Source organism: Copidosoma floridanum, unplaced genomic scaffold, assembly GCF_036245765.1.
Source record: "Copidosoma floridanum isolate Cflo_tuat_1 unplaced genomic scaffold, Cflo_Japanese_pri ptg000006l, whole genome shotgun sequence".
NCBI lineage: Eukaryota > Metazoa > Arthropoda > Insecta > Hymenoptera > Encyrtidae > Copidosoma > Copidosoma floridanum.
The window spans coordinates 15,944,262-15,968,585 of record NW_028321883.1 but is presented as its reverse complement, the minus strand read 5'-3'; the positions used below and the strand labels follow the sequence as shown (position 1 = coordinate 15,968,585).

General features: G+C 37.3%; 3 protein-coding genes across 4 annotated transcripts; 2 read left to right on the top strand and 1 right to left on the bottom strand.

Moving 5' to 3' along the window:
* The first annotated feature begins 3,072 nt into the window (after positions 1–3,072).
* Positions 3,073–11,050, top strand: Bsg25D (blastoderm-specific gene 25D). Of its 2 annotated transcripts, XM_089598403.1 has the most exons (14): positions 3,073–3,233; positions 3,330–3,434; positions 4,531–4,969; positions 5,039–5,145; positions 5,210–5,397; positions 5,467–5,706; positions 5,818–6,238; positions 6,966–7,170; positions 7,316–7,678; positions 7,874–8,132; positions 8,274–8,814; positions 8,885–9,263; positions 9,352–9,452; positions 9,522–11,050. In XM_089598403.1, the coding sequence occupies exons 3-14, from the start codon at positions 4,585–4,587 to the stop codon at positions 9,660–9,662; spliced, it is 3,330 nt and encodes a 1,109-aa protein (XP_089454529.1). In that variant the 5' UTR covers positions 3,073–3,233; positions 3,330–3,434; positions 4,531–4,584; the 3' UTR covers positions 9,663–11,050. The 2 variants fall into 2 exon arrangements, with proteins under 2 accessions (XP_089454529.1, XP_089454530.1); XM_089598404.1 differs by lacking the exons at positions 3,073–3,233; positions 3,330–3,434 and adding an exon at positions 3,995–4,051.
* Positions 11,051–11,389: 339 nt separating this feature from the next.
* On the top strand, positions 11,390–13,980 carry LOC106638650 (coiled-coil domain-containing protein 102A). The gene is made up of 5 exons (XM_014351931.2): positions 11,390–11,730; positions 11,873–12,528; positions 12,607–12,832; positions 12,907–13,397; positions 13,491–13,980. The coding sequence occupies exons 1-5, from the start codon at positions 11,617–11,619 to the stop codon at positions 13,582–13,584; spliced, it is 1,581 nt and encodes a 526-aa protein (XP_014207417.2). The 5' UTR covers positions 11,390–11,616; the 3' UTR covers positions 13,585–13,980.
* A 605-nt stretch (positions 13,981–14,585) lies between these two features.
* LOC106638570 (uncharacterized) lies at positions 14,586–24,096 on the bottom strand. Its single transcript, XM_089598744.1, has 19 exons — positions 24,013–24,096; positions 22,838–22,945; positions 22,604–22,756; positions 22,152–22,512; positions 21,912–22,007; positions 21,222–21,437; positions 21,079–21,147; positions 20,630–20,845; positions 20,104–20,319; positions 19,582–19,797; positions 19,376–19,501; positions 18,979–19,194; positions 18,837–18,905; positions 18,428–18,592; positions 17,871–18,086; positions 17,515–17,760; positions 16,634–17,007; positions 15,448–16,395; positions 14,586–15,342 (listed from the first exon to the last, which is right to left on the bottom strand). The coding sequence occupies exons 1-19, from the start codon at positions 24,091–24,093 to the stop codon at positions 15,103–15,105; spliced, it is 4,332 nt and encodes a 1,443-aa protein (XP_089454870.1). The 5' UTR covers positions 24,094–24,096; the 3' UTR covers positions 14,586–15,102.
* Positions 24,097–24,324: the final 228 nt, after the last annotated feature.

The window sequence follows — 24,324 nt, the reverse complement described above, 5'->3', positions numbered from 1 at the left end:
AAGCTGCAAAAAAATGTAATTAAAATAAGAGGTAAAAAAATTCGAGTAAATTACGGACGCACGAGTATACATTTATTGACGTTAATTTTCATATTTTTGGGCTGATTTTTTTTTTCACGTTCGGTATCATCCCATGTGCTGCGATGGCATATTTTACATGCATGAAAAAAGGAGAGAAAGATAGAGAGATAATAATGTTATTCTTAACACTAATAACTTAAGATAAAGATAACACTTAAGATAACACTAATTTTCAAAGTTCTACTTTCCGTTCAATATTTATCGATGAATGTAAACTCTACAATATGTCTCTGACTGAAAAATAGAGTTGAGCGATCTTTTTTTTTTCTTTTTGCAGAGTTATTGCAACGCTTAGGCTGATGGAATACGATAAACATGTTATCTCATTTTCACCGAGGCTATGAAAAATGTGACCCGAGTGTCTCACACTGTTTACAAACATTTTGGAAATTTTGCCATCGTAATTAAAAACAAATTTGATTTTTTCTCTTTATCATACATGTATTTTCATTATAAATTTTATACGATAATTATAAATTTATAATTATGGAACAATGACTAAAATGATGCTGCTCATAATATCCTTTTGCATGTAATAATATTTTTTTTCAAGATCTCATTCTCATGAAAAGTTTCATCCATATATCTGCGTATTACGTTTTGCCCCAACAGCAGATGATAGTACGACGGCATTAATAATTAAAGAGCACAGCACGGAGCTTCTATTGCTGCAGTGTTGAAAACACAATACAAGCGTGTGACTCGATATCATCATCAGCAGCAGTCATGTGACTATTGTATTTTTTTTCCTCGCGCCTACAACGCAGCTGGAGTCTGTGTGTAACGTACAACATAAATATATATATATATACGGGAACAAAATGTACGAGAGTATATTCAGTTATCAAATCTCCGTAATAATAATAAATAAATGTATATATATTTGATTGCACAGAATAATTAAATACGAAATTCCCGATGAATCATTTCACACGGTACAATAGAGAGAGTATACGAGTAAAAATTGATGCAAAAAGTATAATGACTACGTACAACAAACATTGACTAATCGGTGCACTGCGGTCTGGGGTGACATCATTAATTTGTAAATAAGTATTGTCCACATGACCCTACGAGCATTTGAATTTTATAGAATACATTCAAACATGATAAAACAAAAATAAAATGGACCTGTTCTTAAAAATTTGTCTTTTATCTCTTAATTTGCATTTTTTTTTTTCACATACTATTTATTTCTAACAAATTTCAATAACTAATATTAACATCTCATATGCATACATATTTACGTATAGCAGATATTAATATCTGCTAAATCAATATAGGAATTAAATAACACATACACCCTCGCCTTATTTGCATTTTTTTTTTTTTTTTTTTTTTTTTTTTTTTTTTTTTATAAATTAGAGTGAAAAAAAAGAAAAACCAAAAAAAAGCGGTCAAAAAAGTTGTGGTTGAGCATTTTTTCTTTAAAAAAAAAAAAAAAAAAAAACTGTGAGGCATATAACGACGGAAGAAAACTAAGCAATGCCCTATTTTTGAAATTTATTTACTAGTGGAAGAATCGGTACATACATTCGTTAGTGTAAAAATAATACATACACATGTATGTTTCGTGATTAGGTATACGCAAGCAGGAAAAGGATTGGAAAATATATCCGAAAAATATTAAAATAAAATTATACGGTACTTCAAGTCTCGATACAATCGTATGTACGTACATACTATAGTTAACGACTGTAATAATTATTAAAATTCATAGAAAAAGACGCTATGAACAGTGTTTTCCGACATAAGTTCATTAATTTTTAATTTAATCACGGAATCGATTTCAAAGTAACGTATTTCGATAAGCTTACAGTATTAAAAACAAAGCTACCACCAAATCTACTTAAATAACATTAAAAAAGAAATAAAAAAAAAAAAAAGAACGAAAACAAAGAGATCAGCCAACACTTTAACTTCATTGTATACATCGTTACGCACGCAGAATGTTTATTCTAAAAAAAAAAAAAAAAAAAATTGTTTAAGACTCGCGGAAGTATCGACAGCGTTCAAATCCCTTTAAACGGCTTTTGCCGTAAATGAGACCTCCACACGTGCGAGCTAAATAGAAAGGCATATACATAAGACCAGCTTACACGCATCCAAAGCTTAAAATAGAGATGGAAAAAAAAAAGTAAAAACTTAGTCTCCCGCGAAGTTAAAGTATGAGTCGAAGTCTCCCGCATCCTCTATATTCCTCTTACAGTGCATGTGCGTTGTTAACGTTGTTCAGTTATACCTACTTACAAATGATTTGTTCTAGCGCGTGTGAATCAGGTATAATTTATTCTATTATACGTCTATTTGCAGTACATTTGTGTAATTGTTCATTGTACGGTCTGTGCGATATGTTGGCAATTTATTATTTTATACTTGTGTTGTATTTGTATATATATTAGATTATTATTATTATTATTATTATATTAGATTATTATTTTATTATATTATTTGTATTTTTATTTATATATTAGTTATATGAATTTAACTTTTCCGTGGTATTGTAATGAATGCAATAATTTTAAGTTCTAGTAAAATTATACATGTGATAAAACACAAAAATGACTGAATGATGACACAAATGTTACTATAAATATCTACAATAAATTTTCTTAAATGAAATAAAAAAGGCATACATTAAACAATACAAATAGTCCGATGTGTGTGTACTTAGTAAAAAAAAATTTAAAAAAAAATCAATTTGCCATTTAACAACTATATACATACATACATGTATAAATAGTTGACTAAATGCCACACTTTGTTTTTGTTCCCTACGCACAAACTATTACTGAGAACGCGGAAGGTTTTACAATGCCAATGCATGAATAGTTAATAATACAAGGTAGAATGTATTCATACGTGTATTTTAAGGTACTAATGATGTTAAATAAAAAGTGAAAATTGTATAAAATACGCGCGCGCAACTACAACAATATGCAATGCATGCGTCCACAATCCATACATGACTCGATCCACATGATGCACACACGTATCAGAGTTACCAGACTTATGTGCTGGCTCAACACTCTCAACAGAGAAGTGAATGCATCATCAGCAGGAGTCCAACAGTTTTGAAAAACAGCTGATCCCAAATTCGGAGCTCTGCTGACTCTGCTCTCCTCTCTTATATCTCTCTGCATGGGTAAAAGGTAAGCGACGCTCACGCAGATGATACTCAAACTATTTATCGTTATAATTTATGCGTTTTTTATTTAAAACAATTTCTTTATTGTACCTTAACGTAGGCAATAGGTGAGCAAGTGTACATCTATCAAACAACTATAATTGTCTGCCAAGACGGCCGCCTTCGTCTTGCACACATGCTGCCGAGTGTCTGCTGTCTCGCCAAAGTAAGTCAACCTTATATTATTATCATAAATAACTATCAGGTATATTACTCATATTATCATCAAGTAACCTATATTACAACTTATATTTTCAACATTGTGTGTTTTACATGGTAAATGTTTGTATGGTACAATAATATTTGCTAGATATCTGTTGTGGAGTTTAACGATGATGTGACAATCGATTAAGAGACGATTGACGATGTCAAGCGTGGGCGATTCTTTTGGCAATTCAGCAGTATCATCACGCACGTCGCTCGTCCTTCAATTAACTTTACACACGCATTTAAACCAAGTAGATAGATAGAGAGATACCAAGGGACCACCTCTCTCTCTCTCTTCGTTCTCTTTCTTTCTCTCTGATTCTTTGTCCTCCATCTGTCTGTTCTTCTCTCTCCTGTTACATTCTTCATACACACCACTGTCATAGTTTTGCTGCTGCTCCGTTTTTATTTGCTCCAAAAAATTTCTTTCCTGTGTTTTTATTTTATAACACATTCCATGCCTGCTCCAAGCTACTCTTGTTTACAAGTGACAAGTGATTTCTCTGTTTAGTTTTCTTTTTTTTTTTTTTTTTCATCCCAGAAAGCTGAGCTTTATTTTGTTTGATTTTTGAGGAGGTATTGCGTTTGTTTACATGCACTGTAGCCAGTGTTTGTGTATGCTTGTGACTTTATTTTAAAACGAACGTTTGTGGTAATTTGTAACAATATCGTTTGGCAATGTTGTACATTAAAGTGAATGATGTCAAGTTTATGTTTGGTAGAAATCGGCTCTCATTAATCCAATTGTTTGTTATTGCAAAATATTTTACCAGTATTGCACTAGAACAATTTTTAAAACAAGTCTACTGAGTCTGTTGTACATATGCATACACAAGTGGAGGTATTTCTAGTGTGAGATAAAAGTTTTGCAACAGGATCTGGATCTTAATGACCATTATTTTATATTTTATGTACTAAAGCTGTCAGATACTCGATTATTCATGAATCCGTTGCTCTAGCAATGTCTTGTTGAATAATTTATTTGACTGGTCAAATTAGGAGCTAGTCATTAAAAAATACTTTGGTTTATATCTAATGAATTGAATTTTAAATAGGTGCTTAGAAGTCTACAGTTTTGACAGTTGGCAGAAATTGGTGAAAGGCATGAGATGGAGGAAGAGCCCACTGATCCACATGAACAGAAACTTTTTTTTGTGTACAAAAGCTGCCTAGCCAATGGACAAAGTAAGCTGAGCAAGGATGGCCTACTGCATCTCTGCAATAAACTTGAACTGGACCAAAGTCACAAAGAAGCAATATTTGAATTACTCAAGATCGAGGAGAGTCAGAGTTTAGTTCCATTCATCGAATTCCGTGATGCCTTTGTTACCCTACTGGATGAATTTCAAAAGACGCCTATCAATGGTTTGGAAAAGGAAATTAACGGTGAATCAGATATTATTCTTAAAAACGGCACTATGTGTACCAAGTACAATCACCAATTGGAAGAAAGGAAAAAGCCAGAGGCTAAAAATTGCCAGCGAATCGAGACAGGTTAAAAAAACTAAAATCTTTTTCATTTTGTTTACTGCGAGTTGAATATTTATATGAGTTCTATTTTAGATACAATCATCAATCAACAAAAGTTACAGGAGATGTGGACTAATCAAAACTCCCCTACAGATAATATAAATGGTTTTTTAAATGGAGATCTAGCCCTTTCCAAAAATGTAAGTCAAAATTTGTTCAATCCTTACTCAAGCGCGACGATTTTTATTTGACTCTATTTTTCAGGCCATCCAAATTATCTTTGAAAAGTTAGATACGGATTGCGACGGCTTAATCAATTTAAACGATTTTTTAAATTTTTTTGAGAGTTCTAATAAACTATTGGAACATTTTAACGTGACTTGGTCCAGTCATTTACACAGGGAACAAACAAAGTCAGATAGTTGTAAGGATTTCGAACATAATCAAACCGGGTATGTGAACTATTGGATGATAAATAAATTTGTGCATCAATATTCAAACTCTCGTCTTTCATGCAATAGCTCCACTCCAAGAAGTGCCATTGTAGAACTATGGGAGGTTGCTGGAGTGACAGATGCCAGTTCCTTATTGCTTTCCTTAGGCTTTAACGGCCCTACTGTTAACTTTATTGACTTATCAAATGCCTTATCTTCCGAGCTTAAGCTTCACCGTGAAGTATCTCATGCTGGAAATGTTGGAAATTACGTGCGTCTACTGAAAGGAGCACTCATTCTTTATCAAGAGGAAGTTCGAAATTTGAAGTGAGTAATCAATAAGTAGTATTATACTTTGATTGATCATTTTTATTTCAATTTTCTATTGACTGATGAAACATTATCTGATCTTGCAAAAAAAAAAAAAAAAACTTGTAGCTTGTCAATGGAGCACTTGCGCTGTGAGCGCGACAAACTTCGCTTGGACCTCGGCGAGGCGAACGACCGCGCGAATCTATTCGCGCAAGAAATTGACGAGCAACAGGCTCGAATGGATAAATTTCGTGAGAATCAGCTGCGCCAGCTCGAACATCGTCATACCGAGGCACTCAAGAGCCTGAGCGATCTGCAGCAGCTCGAGCGTGAGAAGAGCACGGGTGTACTCAAGACATTGGAGGAACAGCTCCAAGCTTCTCAGCTCGAAGAACTGAGGCTCAAGGCTGAACTTGCTAGTTTGCTGAAGGATCTGAAAGAGTTGGAGAACGAGAATCAGAGCCAGAGTGAAGAGCTGCGGAAGGTCGAGGAGAGCAACGAACAGTTGAGCTTGCAGGTATGCGAGCTTGCCGTTGCACGTGAACAGGTAAGTTTTTTTGCTTCTACAGTCGAGCATTGAGTATTTCTTATTATATTAGTTGTTTTTTTTGTTTAACTTGTCAGTAAATTTAGTTATTATTTTAAATTATTCAACTGAACGTTTTTGTAAGGCGTCATAAAAGGTTCTGTACAAAAAAAGTGCATACATTTTACATCGCATCTACAGAAAATTTTGATGAAACTTTTTTTTTACAAGTTTTTCCATCAATAACTTGGCATTTATGATGTAATATATTAATCTTCACATTGAAGTGACTAATAAATTTTCATTAAATATTAAAAAGAACTATCTTAATTTTATAAGTTTTCGAGCAGCAAGTGAGCTCGTTTTAATTTTGAAGCGACAAACCAGTACAGAGCGCGTAGAGAGACGCAATGAAAACGAAATATGAAACTGACTGCAACTCATAGGAGTAACGCCCGGAATAGACGCCGCTACTTGTTCTATTTGGGGTACAGAAAGGGTCATTAAGAGTCGAGTTGTTTTATGTGCGTCTGACTCGTCGTTGATTCGTCCGTATAATGTTCCCGGAAACCATATCTGCAAAAGACCAAAACATGTCTCTGCTGAAAATCCGCGAATTCGTACGTTCCTCAAAACAAAACAAAAAATTAAAAGAAATACCAATTGAAAAAAAAAAAATACTACACTAGGCTCAGTATGTTAAACTTTATTATTGTACTTTTATTTTTAAAAAACCTTAATCTTTCAGGTAGAGAGTTTCGAAACGAAGGAGAATGAGCAGTTCGCGGAGCTCTCGGATCATATCAGACGTCTCCAGACGGAGATCAAAGTCTTGAGGGATCACAACGACGAGCTGACGTCCGAGCTAGAGACGATCAAGCATCGAGATAACGATGCCAAGAGTGTAGTGTCGAGTGTAGATGTTAGATCCACGATATCGGACGAAAATGACGGTAAGATGTTTTTTTTACACGCTTTTACAAGGCATCCCTTTTTTCAAGTTATAATTTACATTTTAAACCCACTATTCTTGGGAGCTTATAGTTTTCAATGGAAAATTTGATTAGGTGGCTAAAATGTTTGTTTCAATTGACTCAGGACTTACAAGCATGCCTAGCGACACGGAAGACGAGGAAAAGCGATGTTCTGATCATTCCAAAATGAACAAAACTACCAATGACACAGCGACAATAACGACACCACAGGGTAAACCATCATTGGAAAACAGCAGTCATAGCAGTGCTGGTAGTATTAATAAGCTCAGCGAGATCATACAGGAGTTCCGTAATTTTCTTACGAGCGCCAAGTTTTGCGCAGAGTGCGCGATATTAAGGACGGAGGTGTCCTCGTTGATCAGCGAATTGGAATTGTATCAGTCAAGTGTACCGCCATCGATAAAATCAACAGCAGCTCAGACTACTAGGAGACGGAAGCACCTAAAGACTCTAGACGTTGAACTGGGTAATACGGCTATCTGTGTGTAAATTCGTTGGCACTGTATTTTTTTTTTTTTGTAGGATTCAAAATGAACTTTATTATAAAATCTTGAAAATATTTTTAAATCGATTTTCAAAAATTTCATCATTTGCAATCGTATTCCTTATTATGATAAAAACGCTTTTTCATAACGATTTCATGATTTTACGTTTTGTTTAGAAGCTGAAAATAGTGGGCATAGAAACAAAAGTCTTGGAGCCATCCCTAAAAATAGAAAATTGATGCACAGTAAAAGAATCTCACGTAGCGCTCAAGCGTTAAATGATTTGGAAAAAAGTTTTAATGATTTGGCTTTGAGTGGTGAAAATGAATCGTCGAATTGTAACGATAGGGATGACAACAGCATAGCTGAAGAGATTGAAGAAAAAAGTAAAGATTTGGACCAGGTGCTCGTTGAAAAGTGGCAACTTATTGAAAGGTACAAAAAAAGCTAATTATTCACTATAAACATGTATTAAGTTTATTTTGAGTTATTAAGTCAAATGGTCTAAAATATTGAAAGAATTTATATTAAATCTTAAGAACTGCGTAATATTTAATTGATCAACAATCGTAACAGGTGTGCTGACCTAGAAAAAAGTCTGGAATTATTGAGAAATGAATACGAAGAGTGTGAAGATTACTGGGAGAGCAAACTTGAGGAGGAACGTCAACTTTTCGAGCAGGAGCAAAAAATAAGCGATGAAAAATTTGCCGAACTCCTGGTTAAAATGGGCGAGTACGAGGAACTGTTCTCAACTGAAAACAAACGAGACGGCCGTCTATCGCCAATAGAAGAGCGAGCGATGCTCGAGCAGCAATATACAGCACTTGAAGAAGAGTACGAGCGATGGAAACTTGACGCTCAAGAAGAACTAAATAGAAAAGAAGAGGAAATCGATGAATTGAAAATTAAATTAGCAAATGGTAAAAGACGACGTGAATCTTTGAAAGACAACGCTGTACAATTTCCTGATGAGCAGATGAAGATCGCATTTCCGGCTCTCTACAACAATCTTTGCTCATTACCCGGTGGATCTATGGACAACAGCGGAGTGGATAAGGTCGACGCTACGGTGCCTATTGATCAAAAATTCGAGCCCCCATCACCGTGTTCCAAGGTATGTACTTAAAAAAACTACTTCACCTTATTAATTCAAATGTGCTGAAATTTATTGTTATATTTCTCAGTGCCACAAAACAGCACATTGTAATTGCAACTGTGGTGTGATTAACCAGCAACAATTACCAGAACAATCGGCAAGAGATCAGAAATCGCGAAGGGGTGAGGGCAGGAATCGTCATCACCACCATCACCATCAGAAAAGGCCGAATATGGATTACGAGCTAATGAATCTTATAAAACAAAAGGAGAAACTTAAGCAGGAAATAATGAGACTGCAAAGTTATAAAACTATGAGTACTAATTACAATTATTCTTTCACTAATCCTGCCGAACAAAGCGTCGTAACAAATTTGTATGCAAAGTTGTTTGCTCAAGAGCAAAAGCATAAGTATTTACAGTATTGCCTTACTACTCAGCAAAAAGAAAGCGAACGAGTGATCCAAGGTATGTATAATTTTTATATAACAAACCATTTCTACATTTATATTGAATTATCAGATATTTTTATTTGTTATAATTTTACGATTTTCAGGGATGTGGAAGCAACACATCATGGAAACACAAGATTTACGTTTTGCCATAAAACATATTGAAGATAAGCTTAAGCATCAGATAAAAATTATTAGGGATCAGGTATAGTAGAGACGTATTAAATAATAGAATTATGTAAAATGAAAATTATAAAATTAATTTCTATTTCAGAACAATAAATTGATCAAAGCAGATATCCAGACGAAGGAATTGTATGTGGAAAATGCAAAATTGACTGATACGATTAAGCGATTAGAGCAGCACTGCCAGATTCTAACGCAAAGTCGCATTGAGTCAACGACAGAAACCTAATCAAGGAAAATCCAATACTTATAATACATACAATATTGTGAATTAGTTGGTGAGAAATAGATCTTAGGGATCAGATCGAATTAGAGGTAATTGAAAAATCGAAAAATATTTATTAAACAGATGCGTATGATTTATTTAAAGGTTCGCGTTAAAAAAATGAACTTATAGAATCATAAAAAAAAAAAAAATTAAATTCCAATATCCACGATAATTCCTTTGAAAAGTTTGATTCCAGCAATACTTAAATATTGTAATATTTATTGGTAAGGTGAATAATTTATAAAAATACAGAATCCATATGTTCGTTTATTAACGAACATCAGTTGCCTTAATAGTTTAATTTATCATAAATACGTACATATATTTGTATATAAAAATGAACATTTTAAAAAGATTATTTCAAGAGCTAATAATGAATTATTGCATAAAAGAAATAAATCACAGCTTTATATACGTTTATGCAAAATATAGTAAGTAATATATCGCAATATGTTACAGATTTGAAAATTAATTTTTTTTAAATTTGTATAAAATATGTTACGAATAATGCTTATTTGAGCACAACAAATAAATGGCTGATAAAACGGTATAATGTATAAATAACACGATTCTACAAGAATCTGCTAAAAATTAGCGATTCCTAAGTCATAATATAAGGCGTATAAATTATTATTATTATTATTGTTATTGTTGAAATTGTATTTAGCCATTTTAAAAGAGCTCTATCAATACGAACACCATGAATGAATTTAAGCCTCAAAAATTGATTTGGAGCTTTAATTTTTTTGGAATCAATCGCATTTGAAATTTAATTTATTCCATAAAGCTCGAAATATGCAACAATGAAATTCACTTTTAAAAATAAGTAGCACGGCACGAGCGTATAACTAGCTGTGATATGTACGATAAACGCGTGCTTTATCAAACTTGCGAGCAAATTACATTTTTTTAGCGAGTCTAACTGAAAACTGTCATTTAGCGTGTATGCAAATAAAAAGCGAGAAAAATGGAACGATGATATTAACTACGATCAATTTTAGTATTACTTTCAGGATAATATCGCTAAGCATTACAAAAAAAAAACCTGAGCTTTGATTGTACCTAATGTGCGTGTGTGTTTTTTTAGTTTAGTTAAGAGTATGTTAAGATGCAAAAGAGTAATGTGAAACGGGTATATATTTGTAATTGAATAAAAATGAAGACAACCGGTACAGAAAGAACAAGCGTTAAGAGTTGTCATGTAACATGTATTTAACGTTTTTCATATGAAATAAAAGAAACAAATATTTATTGTAAACGATTGTTGTAAAAATGAAACGAGATTAAAGTTAGTACACGAGTTGCAGAATAAGTCAAAACAAAACAATAAAAAGTTAATGTTTACTAAACACTTGTCTTATTGTTTCGTTTGTTTATCTAAATTAAAAAATTTTACACATACTTTTATACACAAATAACTTTTTTTGTTTGTTTTTTTATTTAGCAAATGCAAAAAGGAAATAGTTGCTTATTCGGAACGTTCCGGGTATGCTCGTCAAGTCGTCACTCGTCACTGTTATCACTACGACGTCTACGACTACACCATTCGGAATGTATATATGCACTGCATGTCTCTCACCGAGCCACACACCAACTTTTAATTCGGAACGTTCCTAAAATTTCATACTTGCCAGGCAAGTCTTGCGTTTAGTAAGTAAGTATACTAATGATTAGTAACTAGGTACTAGAATGTGTATACCTCGTTAGTGGATTCGACGTACCTAAGTATATTATAAGCGATGACAAGCGACAAGCGGCGTCTCTGAATTTGCAGCAAAAGTAACGAAAATGTGTTACACCTGTGCTGTGACTATCATGTTCTATCACACTTAATTAAATGGCAGGGTATATTGTCAATAAGTTTTTGATATTAATTTGTTTGAAAAACCAGACTAGTATGTAATAGAGCATTGTCATGGCACAGTCGTCGTCTGTTAGTGGCACTTCGTCTCGGAGACATCTCAGGGACCATGGTGTCAGTTCACCAGGTTCACCCCGTTATGCAGAAGCCGATTGGGAAAGCAGGGAGGTTAGTAGTGTGCTTCTAAAAAATAGTTATTTCCGATCGTTTTTATAATTTTACTCTATATTACAATGTCAAATGTTATCCAGTTTCATGGGTTTTTTTTTTTTTTTTTTTTAACAAAAAAAATTTGGTTCTGCAAATACAGGCGATGCTTCACAGAGAACTCGAAGAAGTCAAAGCTCGAGCAGCTCAGATGGAGAAAACCATGAGATGGTGGTCAGATTGTACAGCTAATTGGAGAGAAAAGTGGTGTGAGGTTCGGGATGAAAGGAACAAAATTAAAAAAGAGGCCAAATCGTTGAAAAGTAAACTGGAAAGTGCCTCAAAGGATTTAAATGCATACAAACAAGAGTCTAAGGAATTGCAAATACAGAACGATCAGCTTAAAAAGAAAATGGAAAAAATTCACATAGTTTTGTTAAAGCATGCAGGACAGTTTGACCAGCAGTTGCTTGCTGTTTTCGATTCTGATCCACAGTTAAAAAAAGCATTAGATGTGGAAGATCTGCTTGAAGTTTACAATAGCATAGAAAAAACTGGAAAACTCACACCTACTCTGTCGAAACAAGAATCCGATTGTTGTAAAAGTTCTCCCAAAAGTAATTCAGATAAGGAATTGGAAGATTATGTTTCACAGGGTGCAGTACCAAAGCATGCTGTTGAATCTCACGCTTCACCAACCATTCAAGAAAAAAGACAATCTAGGATAGATAATACTAATGAAGAGGCTCTTATGCAAAAAATGTCGATGCTCAATTTAAGACTGGAAGAGGCTACTAAGACATTGAGTGTTGAAAGGGAGTAAGTTCAACCTTTATGATCCTATAAGAAAGTATTCAAAAATTGTTGAAAATTTTTTACTGTCTCTTGATTTTTTAGAGAAAAATCTTCGCTGTACCAAGGCATGGAAAAATTAAGGAACGAAATAATTTTGTTAAAAGAAAAGTGTGAAGAATTACAAGACAGTAGAACTGAGGCTTTAAAAGAATTATTGGAATTGAAAGGTCGTTTTCAAGGAGAATTAAGTGCTGCACAAGCTGATCTCATTGATGAAACTACAACTCGCGAGGGTATGGACCGGCGGTTATCTGAACTTCGAAATGAGGTAAATGTTACCCGTCTCCTATAATAGTATCTTTTTTCTTTCTGGTTTTTTAACTATCTATTTAACAAATAAAGTTGGAGAAATTACAAGCTGAAAATGCAGCTGAGTGGGGAAAACGTGAACGTCTCGAGACAGAAAAGATTTCCCTGGAGCGAGAAAATAAACGTTTACGCAACGAATTACATGACGCGCAAGATCGCATTGACTCGCGCAAAAGTCGGCCAGTATCTACTTGTGATACAATCGATTCTACAAAACAACTCCAGCAAGAGTTACTTGAGCGTAATAAGGAGTTGAGTGATTTAAAACACTCGCATGCCAAGCTGAAGAAGATGTTGGCAGAGAAAACGACAGAATTGTCCCATGCGACTCGGCGCTCCGAGCAATACGAGGCTGAAGTGAAGAGGATACGTACAAGGGTCGAAGAATTAAAAAAGGAACTCGCACTTTCACAAGATGAGGTTGATGCGGCTAATAACAGTATCAGGAGGCTACAGAGAGCCAATGAAGATCTCACAGAACAACTAGAATCTACGAATGCTCAGTTAGAGCATTTTAGAAATAGGTATGCAGCTCTACACGTAGGATGTACGAAGTTTTAGGTGATTTATTGTTTTTAATATATATATATATATATATATTTATACTTTTTTTACAGTATACCGGAAAGTCGAGCACCAGATGTTGTTATGGATGTTTCAATGGATGATAAAATGAGTAATGACGATGAAGACAATGGTAAGAATTGTTGAATGATATTCTTCGAAAAGAGTTTAAATCGTTTAGTTTAAGAACTCTTTTTTTATAAACAACATCAGTAACGTATTTTTTCAAAAATCATGAAAAATAATATGCCCAGTACCTGCACGTATTATAGGACAAATTATATATTTGAACTTATGCAGTATTGAAAGATCAAAAAAGTATACAGTAGGTTACGAACTGTATTAAAAAAAATTAATTTTTACTAGCGACAAACGTACGTATTTTTAATGTACGTTATTTTAGTAACGAGTCACCATTTTTGATTTTTGAGTCTGTACAATGCTGCGATATTTATTTGTATAACTCTAACTCGCTGCTGATTTTTTAGATTTTACAGTATGTGATATTTATTTATTGTTTTTTTTTTTTTTTTTTTTTTTTCTTTGTTTGCTTTTCTTCACGATAAGAGTGACAGATTTTTGAAATTGTCATAAAAAATAGTTCTTGTGAAGAATTCGGAATTTTTATTTAAGTGGGATTTGAAGTTTATTTTGACTTCTAGAGTGGACGAAATATTTATCCAACGGTTTTCCTTTTTTAAAATTTTCTTATTTTTATACTTTCGCAAAGCTTTAAATGAGTTGCTTTTTTAATTGTATGATTGTTAACTTTGTCGATTTTTAAAAGATTATTTTATAAATAATCAAGAGCTTGTATATACATGTTGATACGTAATCCAGTGCATTTATGAGGAATTTAAAAGACTCTGACATACAAAACAGCTTAGATAAATGAAAAGGACTAATTATATCAATTATTTTCAACTTTTATCTTCATTTGTTCATAACTAATGATGGTAATACACTTTAATATCTAATAATAAAATGGAATAACATCAATTTTTAAAGTATCTTGATTAATAAAAAAAAAAAAAAGTAATTTGTCGTGATGTAAAAAAAGTGACCCATGTGTGTTCCCTGTCCTAAAGCTAAAAAAAATTATTTGTTCCCCAATTACAAGTACTTATTTAAAATGCATCGAGAACATTTAATAAATTTCCTTTATTTAAAAATAATTGTACAAAAGCTTCATTGGTATAAATACTAGAGAATGAAGCGCTCAACTATAAGTTGTGTTGTCTCACGTGGTTACGTATTAATTTGAAAGCTTAAAAACAGTCTGTAATTTAATACATTGTTTAATCAGTCCTTCAGAATATGGCAGTGTTCTGGATACAACAATAGTAATAATATTGATAATCGTAACGCAATATCTATCCTTTGTAAAATAAAACTAGATATTTAAAAAAAATACATGATCGAGTGCTTTAAATAAAAAAAGCTCCATCTCTATATTTTAATAAAATACAATAAGCGTTTCGCCGAAACTGACACAGTATACGTGTCTCCTACGCAAGCCAGATCATTTGAAAGCCTTCTACGAATACACTACTTATAAAACTTATGGATAAAACATAAAATAAAAATCATTTCTACAAGTAAACTACAATATAATATACGCTCGTGTGCTTGACTGATGTATATATGTAGCAAGTATGTAGGTACTCAGCACTTAGGCGTGCCGTCAGCATTGGTTGGCATCTTGGGCTTGCAGATCTTCCTCCTGCCGTTAGAGCCGTACACAACGTTGCACGAGAAAGTAAAGTATCCACAAGTCGAGCTTTTGGTGTAGTAACGATGCTCGTACTTCTTGACCTCGCTCTTGTCGTCCATCTTGCCAGCGACGCTGTTCGACACCGACACGTAGCTCGTCTTGGGCGTCGTCTCCTGAGCATCCGTGAAAGCCTTCATCCCACCGTAGTAAATACCACCGACCCGGTCGGTGGGTCGTGTTGTTAAAGATCTCGTGTCCGAGACGGCAGGCTTGCCGGTGGTTCGGTTTACCGGGACTAACGACACCGTCTGGCTCTGAGCACGACCGTCACCCTGAGCAATCGTTCTTCGTCCAGCCACAGACGCTATCTTCCCGCGATGGCCCGAATCTCGATGGGCAACGTATCCCGGAAGTGAGTGTCCATTCGCTTCCTCTGTCGTAGATTCCTCGTGTTTCACGCTCACATCGTACTCGCCGTCGGTAACGACGCGCATCGTCTGTTTGGTCGTCTGGGGTGCCACCGACGTGGTCGCTTTCCTGTTCGCCTCCGCGGTATACTCCTCGTCCTCGTACTCCTCGTACTCGTCCTCGTTCTCGTAAGGCTGTGGCGGTGCTTCTGCCTTGTAGTTCTTCTTGTCAACCTGGCCATTCCTTGACGTTATGGCTATGACCGTTTGCCTCGAGCTCGAGCCCTGAAGCTGCTCCTTGGGCACAATCTCCGTAGTCGTCTCGACTTTTTCCTCCTTCTTGTTGTTATTGTTGTCGAACTTGAACGGTTTGAAGAGGCTCGAGTCGTTGTTGGTGAAATTGAAGGGTTTTCTCAGAGCTGCCGCGCCGGAACCGGAGCCCGCCTGAGCTGCGCCCGAGTAGGTGATGCCGTAGTGGAACGAGCCCTGCAGCTGCGACTGAGACTGACCCCGGAAGGTACCGCTCTGAGCCGAAGCCGTGCCACCACCGCGGAAGGGCTTCTCGAGCCTCTCGACCTTCTCGTTGCGGTTGACGTACGGTTGAAAGCCAATTTGGGCTTGACTCGAGGTTTGACCTTCGCCGTTCGCCTGGGCGTCTGCCATTCCACCCTTGCCGCTGGCCTGGACTTGCGAGTTTGTCCCGTGGTTCCATCCGCTGCTCTGAGCGTTCGTTGACGTAGCCCCGGTGTCCGAGTCAAGCTCGACCTGGGTCTGACTTTTGCCGAGGCCACCGCTTCCTTGAGAGCTACTTTTAGCACCCTCCTTGCCACCGCTCACCTGAACTCAGAGTATAATCATATTGGTTGAGCTATTGGCGGGGGTTCATGAATATCCAAACAAACTTGTACTTTTTATTGAAGTCTAAAAAAAACTGATCATAAATATTTCTCAGCATAGCTTTTCGATTGTTCAAAGTTACAAAGTTTGTTTGAACGTTTTTTATTTATTATAGTAGACATACTATATAGCATACACATTATAAATTATAAAACGGTAGGAGTTTTCATTGGCTGACCTGAGTTTGTGCACTTTTTGTTGCATCACTTGTTCCCGCCTGAGCGGAAAATGAACCCGAGCCGGTGTAAGTACCGCTTACTTGGGACTTGGCACTTCCCTGGCCATGTTTGCCCTCGGCCGTAGCGCTGGCTTGCGTTCCTGCTTCACTCTGCTTCACCGAACTGATTGCTTGCGAATCGGAGCCGTCGTCCCCTCCGATCACAACTCCGCCCTGTTGCTGGCCTCCTATAACTTGACCACCAGGTCCAACTACTACCCCACCTTGTCCAGGAATACCTATTGTAGCAGTACCTGTTGGAACCAATCCTCCTGGATATTGCCCAGTGCCTGGGTAAGTACCAGTCACCCCGCCGGGATAAACATATGTCCCACCTGTTTATAATTGACGCGAAAAATATAGTGCGTGTCCAATGTTAGGTGAGTATTTGGATAGTCAATAAATCATTACATAGGTGATGTAGTACCTGGCACTGTAGTTGTAGGTAAACTGCTATCTGGTGTACCAGCTTGTACTTGTCCACCGTCTTGACCGCTCGGGTAAACCACTGTTCCCGGTATATCGCCTCTTGCAATTGGTTTTTGTTGCCCTTCTATTTTACCACCAGGTGTTCCATCTTTAGATGTTTAAACATTAAATTATGACCAACAACTGAGTTACCATAAAATTATATTTTTAAAATTTACTTAATGTTGTGCTTCCTGGAATACTTGGGATTCCCCCTCCTCCGCCGTACGTTCCACCTGATACTTGAGGATACACAGCACCGTTGGATGGTTGAACGTTTCTACCTCCTGTTAGTTGTGTGCCTGGAGGAAGATACACGCCACTTCCTGGTACTTGAACGCCTCCTACTGTTGGCGACCCTGGAGTATACGTACCACCGGATACTTGCGATCCTGGAATCATACTCGGAATCATACCAGGGGGATACATTGTTCCTGTAGGTACTTGACCTCCACCTGGTACTTGGATATTTGGAGCACCTGGCGATTGCTGAGGATACCCGACACCTCCGGGTATTTGACCTGGCACTGTACCCCCTGTTACCTGGGCACCCGGAGGGTACACACCACCCATTGTTGTTGGCATTCCCTGAGAATTTACTACTTCTCCTGCTACTGTCCCTGGTTGCCCTCCAAGTACTTGTATTCCTAAAATACTCTTGCTTTAATTAAATTTTTTCCTAGTGATTCAATGTTCTTTAAATAAGTTTGTTTACTTGAATTTTTAATACCTGGCATCACTCCTGTTCCTCCTCCTGTCACTCCAGGCGCTGTGCCACCAGGATACATAATAGTTCCACCACTTGCTCCTGGAGTACCAATTTGTGGAGTATACGTTCCACCAATAACTTGCGTACCTGGTGCTCCGGGATAAGTCATTGTTCCAGGTATGCTTCCACCCATAACAGTACCAGGAAGTGTTCCAGATGGAATAGTTCCAATACCTCCTATTATTTACGAATTTTTTTTTTTATCTCAAATAATCCGAGTTACAATATTCAGGTGTTTCAAACATTTGTACTAGCGAGAAACTTGCGAAAGAAGGCTTTTGTTGGAAAAATATCCTAATACACCTTTATGGATACCTGGTACAACTCCTGTTCCTTGAGGGTATACACCTCCTCCTCCCATTGTTTGCGCACCTGGTTGATACACTCCTCTATTTATTGTTGGCCCTGATACTCCAGGTTGTCCTCCAAGTACTTGGGTTCCTAAAACGCTCTTGCTTCATTAATATTCCTCCCAGTCGTTAAAGATTTTTCAATTAGTTCTTTTATACTATTGCTACCTGGAATTGTTCCTGTTCCTCCTCCTGTCACTCCAGGTGATGTGCCACCGGGGTACATGATAGTTCCACCACTTGTTCCTGGAGTACCAATTTGTGGAGTATACGTTCCACCAGTTACTTGTGTACCGGGATAAGTCAGTGTTCCAGGTATACCTCCAATGCCACCTATTTTTTAACTATTTTTAATTGTTTCCGTCATTTGTGCAAGTGATAGTTTTATTTTGTTACATTTTTCAATCACGGAGGTGCATAAGTGTCACTTAGGACGTGTTATATGTCTATATTAGCAGCCATATAAATTTAGTAAGACTATATGCGATTTACAAGGAAAAAAAAATATTGTAGATACCTGTTGCAGCACCTGTCCCTGGAGGGTATACACCTCCTCCTCCTCCCGTTACTTGCATACCTGGTTTATATACACTTCTACCAGGTATTTGCCCTGATATTCCCGGTTGTCCTCCAAGTACTTGCGCACCTAGAACAACATACGGTCATTTCAGCCCATTGAGTGATTTTTAAATAACTTAACTCTATTATACCCTTGGTACCTGGCATCACTCCTGTTCCTCCTCCTGTCACTCCAGGCGCTGTGCCACCAGGATACATAATAGTTCCACCACTTGCTCCTGGAGTACCAATTTGTGGAGTATACGTTCCACCAATAACTTGTGTACCTGGTGCTCCGGGATAAGTCATTGTACCAGGTGTACTTCCACCCGTAACAGTACCAGGAAGCGTTCCTCTTGGAAGAGTTCCGATACCACCTATTATTTATTATTTTAAGATTTCTATATAATTTTACTAAAAGTCAATTTTTTTGCAAGTTTTCAAGTGTTGCCGTTCTGTAGTGTCTTTAAAAATGGTATAAATAATTGTATAAACAGGTATATACTTAAAAAATACTGTATTTTATGGAAAAGCGACCCCAAAAATTTGTTGGAGTACCTGGTGCAGCTCCTGTCCCTTGAGTGTATATGCCCTCTCCTCCCATTACTTGCGTACCTGGTTGGTACACTCCTCTACCTGACGTTGGCCCTAATATTCCTTGTTGACCTCCAAAAACTTGTACTCCTAAAACACTCTCACATTATTAAAATCTGACCCTCTCTCGGTCGTTGATTTTCCAATTAGTTCCTTTACACTATTGCTACCTGGAATTGTTCCTGTTCCTCCTCCTATCAATCCAGGTGCTGTGCCACCAGGATACATAATAGTTCCACCACTTGTACCAGGAGTACCAATTTGTGGCACATACGTCCCACCACTAACCCGCGTACCTGGTACTCCGGGATAAGTCATTGTACCAGGTGTACCTCCACCCATAACAGTACCAGGAAGTGTTCCAGGAGAAATAGTTCCAGTACCTCCTACTATTTACGGCTTATATATAATAATCTGGTATTGGTACTTAAACGTTTGTACTAGCGCGTCCCTGAAGAAAGACGGCTTTTATTAAAAAAATATCCTAATAAAATTTTTTATCTACCTGGCACAGTTCCTGTCCCTGAAGGGTATACACCCCCTCCTCCTGTTACTTGCGTACCTGGTTGATACACTCCCCTATTTGATGTTGGCCCTAATATACCTTGTTGTCCTCCAAGTACTTGTGTTCCTAAAACGCTCTTGCTTTATTAATATTTTTTCCAACTATCGATGATTTTCAAATAAGTTACCTGGAATTGTTCCTGTTCCTTCTCCTATCAATCCAGGTGCTGTGCCACCAGGATACATGATAGTTCCACCACTTGCACCAGGAGTACCAATTTGTGGCACATACGTCCCACCACTAACCTGCGTACCTGGTACTCCGGGATAAGTCATTGTACCAGGTGTACCTCCACCCATAACAGTACCAGGAAGTGTTCCAGGAGAAATAGTTCCAGTACCTCCTATTATTTACGACTTACATATAATAATCTGGTATTGGTACTTAAAAGTTTGTACTAGCGTGTCCCTCAAGAAAGACGGCTTTTATTAAAAAAAATATCCTAATAAAATTTTTTATCTACCTGGCACAGTTCCTGCCCCTGAAGGGTATACACCCCCTCCTCCTCCCGTTACTTGCGTACCTGGTTGATACACTCCCCTATTTGATGTTGGCCCTGATATTCCTGGCTGTCCTCCAAGTATTTGTGTTCCTAAAACGCTCTTGCTTTATTAATATTCTTTCCAACTATTGATGATATTCCAATTAGTTACCTGGTATTGTCCCCGTTCCTCCTACTGTCACTCCAGGCGCTGTGCTACCAGGATACATGATAGTTCCACCGCTGGTTCCTGGAGTACTAATTTGCGGAGTGTAGGTTCCACCAGTAACTTGCGTACCTGGTGCACCTGGATATGTCAGTGTTCCAGGTATACCCCCAGTAGTAACACTACCAGGAATTCTTCCATTGGGGAGTGATCCGGTACCACCTATTTTTTGTCGTATTATTTATAGACGTTAACAATATTACTTGCATAATTTATTCAGTAATAGTATCGCCTCAAATCCTTTTAACATAATATGTTAAGTGATTGCATCAATAGGCGTGTAGTGTAATGAAGAGTACATTTAGTAGAAATGAAAAAAAAATTATTGTAAATACGTGTTACAGTACCTGTCCCTGGAGGGTATAAACCTCCTCCTTCTCCCGTTATTTGTGTACCTGGTTGATATAAACCTCTACCAGGTATTTGACCTGATATTCCCGGTTGTCCTCCAAGTACTTGCACACCTAGAACAAGACACGTTCATTTCGGGCTATGGAGTTTATTTTTAAATAAGTTAATTCTTATATACCGTTGGTACCTGGTAACGCTCCTCCTCCTCCTTCTGTCACTCCAGGCGCTGTGCCACCGGGATACATGATAGTTCCACCACTTGTTCCTGGAGTACCAATTTGTGGTACATATGTTCCACCAATTGTCTGGGTACCTGGTACACTTGGATACGTCACTGTACCAGATCCAACTCCCGGAGTAACAGTACCAGGAAGTGTTCCGATTGGGATGGTTCCAACACCACCTATATTTCACTCGTTTTCACTTTTTTTTATTTATTTATTTATTTTTTTTTATTACGATTCATACAAATTAATAGTTAAATTTTTTGCATTTGTCGAGCATTGCCGTGCATTTGTGCTGCTTAAGATGCGTAAAATATATGTATGAGTAGGCATGTAGCTTGAAGTAGGTGCATTTGGTGGGGAGCAAAAAGAAAACCAAACAGTTTATGTGGTAAAAATTTTATTTTACTTCTATATCATGATTTTCATTCCTTTTGCATCAAGGCTCAAGACGTATAACTGCAATTATATAAATACGGTGATATTAGTAACGTGCATCATTGCATATTTCATATTTAATTATCATCCATCCAGACAACGTAGCTATCATGACATATACGTCATCATTACGTAATATTATATGTCAGGCATAAATTAATTTGTGTGACTAATAATAGGTATTCGTGACTCAATTGTTATGCTACTGTTTGTCTAAATTGTTCTACCTATCCTATCGTATCCTGGACATCCTTCGCAACCGTCCGCCCCGGATGACATACTTTGAGCTTGACCCATTCCACTGCTCCCACCTAAAAACACAAAATAAAAAAATCAAATTCCACTCGAATTCTCAGCTTTGGTAAAATTTATCCATGTTATTTGGACAAAAGAGTACACTATTCGTTTTTCATCAACATTTTTTATCTTTAAAAAAAAAAAACAGAACCACTTACTGACTACTGCGCGTGAAGACTGCTGAGTGGCCTCGGCCTCGGCTTTGCCTTCCCTTTGGTTGTTATCGCTACCGCCAACGTTGAGGTACTGCGACTGCGTTTGTCCGCGAAATTTTCCACGGTAAGGTGCAGCATCTCGCTTTTTGCGCGACGATACCCGCTCTTTTCTGAAACCTCGTCCACCAACTGCCGCGTCCAGGTCCGTTGGCAAAACATTGGCTCTGCGTTTGTGCACCGCAACATCTTCCGGCAGCTCGTTGCGCGATGGATGCAAGGGATGACGAGGTTCGGACTCCTGGAGCAGGATCATCGTCATGCCGTGGCAGAAATCGACCACTCGATCTCCTGCCAAACGCCACGCCTGAGCATATTTGTTGAAACCCTCTTTAGTTTAGCCGAGAAATATATAGCAAAAAATGAGTCCACTTTGGGTGAAGGTAAGGCGCACTTGCCTCAAATTTGGTGATCAGGCGGGGATCGGAGGCGTGGATGGTTCTTTTATTGTCGCGGATCACGTCCCTCCATCTGTTAACGTCGGCTAAGTCGTTTTTCAGCTTTTCCAGGTAACACACGCTCTGCCCCGCATCTTTGAAGGCCGAATAGTGCTGTGGATTTTGTTGGGTTGTAAATTGAATTTTTGTTTGTTTTTATTTTTTTCGTGAACATGCCAAAGAGTGTACAAGTACCGTTGCAGAATCCGTAAAAATTCTAGGCTTGTCGTCGATTGTTATGTGATAAGCTTCCGCCTCGTGGTCCCATGCATCATCGACCGAACGGTCAAAACGTGTTTTTTCCTGAAAAAAAAACGAATAAAAGATTCCTCTTACATTTATTTAGGACATTACTTTGAAAGAAAGATATAGGGCTGGTTTGTTATATTTTTACAGTCAAGAGTTTGTTATCTCCAATACTTATATACGCATAAACTCGAGTGTTTAGTTTAAAAACACTTGGATTTCGGTGTGATTCCGGTGGTGATATAATTAATTAATCCCTTTCTCGCTACCTTAAACATTCAATTGTTTTATTGCAGTGGACGAAACCCATAAGTTTTTACAAAAAAAAAAAAAAAAAAAACGCTTCAGTTTTTTCAGAGCCAACTGGAAACGGATTCAATGGAACAAAAAAAAAAAAAATTGTGTTGGTCGTTGCATGCTCATTACGATATATCAAGTGTGAGCTGTGCATTAATAACAGAATCGAATCCCTTGCAGTAGGCGCACAAAAAAGCTCGTCCATCACACTCGCCCGCAAACGTAAGTACTTGCATCAGCTCTTTATTTCATATATACGATGGACTCTCCTATATACAGTATACTATACATTTCGTATCAATTTTATGTGAAACATCAATTTATTATTATTTTATTTTTGTACATACGTAGGTTGTATTGATTGAAATTGATTTGGTAAAAATTATTGCGCTATCGCAACTCTGTCGCGGTGTTGCAAGACACTTGCCTCTTTTTTTTCCTCTTTTTTCTTTTCCGGTCTACTGGTGAAGCGATAACTCGACGTGCAGTGAATTTCAGCGCGTCAGCAAGAAATCAAATCCCCGGTTCTCACTGTCTTTGCTCCGCTTAGGAAAAAAATTGTAATATTTCCTCACCGAATCCACGCGCAGGATGATCGGAAAGCTCGAACGTACGATCGCGTGATACAAACTAACGAGATCGGCACTTATCTTCATCGCACGGAAAGATTCATCGCGAGAACTGATTTTCGAGTATCCGGATAGCCATGGCGTACAGAAATATAAACACTTTGGATTTATAAATAGATGTTTCAAAGAAACCCACAGGAAAACGAAACTTTCTAAATGGAAAAAACAAAAAAAAAAAAAAAGAGGAAAATTACTCACTTGGTAGCCGCGAGCGGAGATCGGCTCAACGAGACCCAAGTAGCAGCACCAGCAGGCAGCGATAATCTGGGCGAGACGCATGTCGAACCTCCACTGACGAAGCTTCGGAATCACTTGATATTACAAACCGCGAGCTCCTCCTATACCATATACCACTGCGGCTTATTCCCCCTATATTCGTGGGTATACAATACAGTTTCACTCGAAACACTTATACACGTTGTGGAATATATAATAATAATACCTCGAAACAGCGTATATTTGTTACCCAACGCACGCGAGTCAGCGCGCCGCTTGTACGTTTGTCGGATG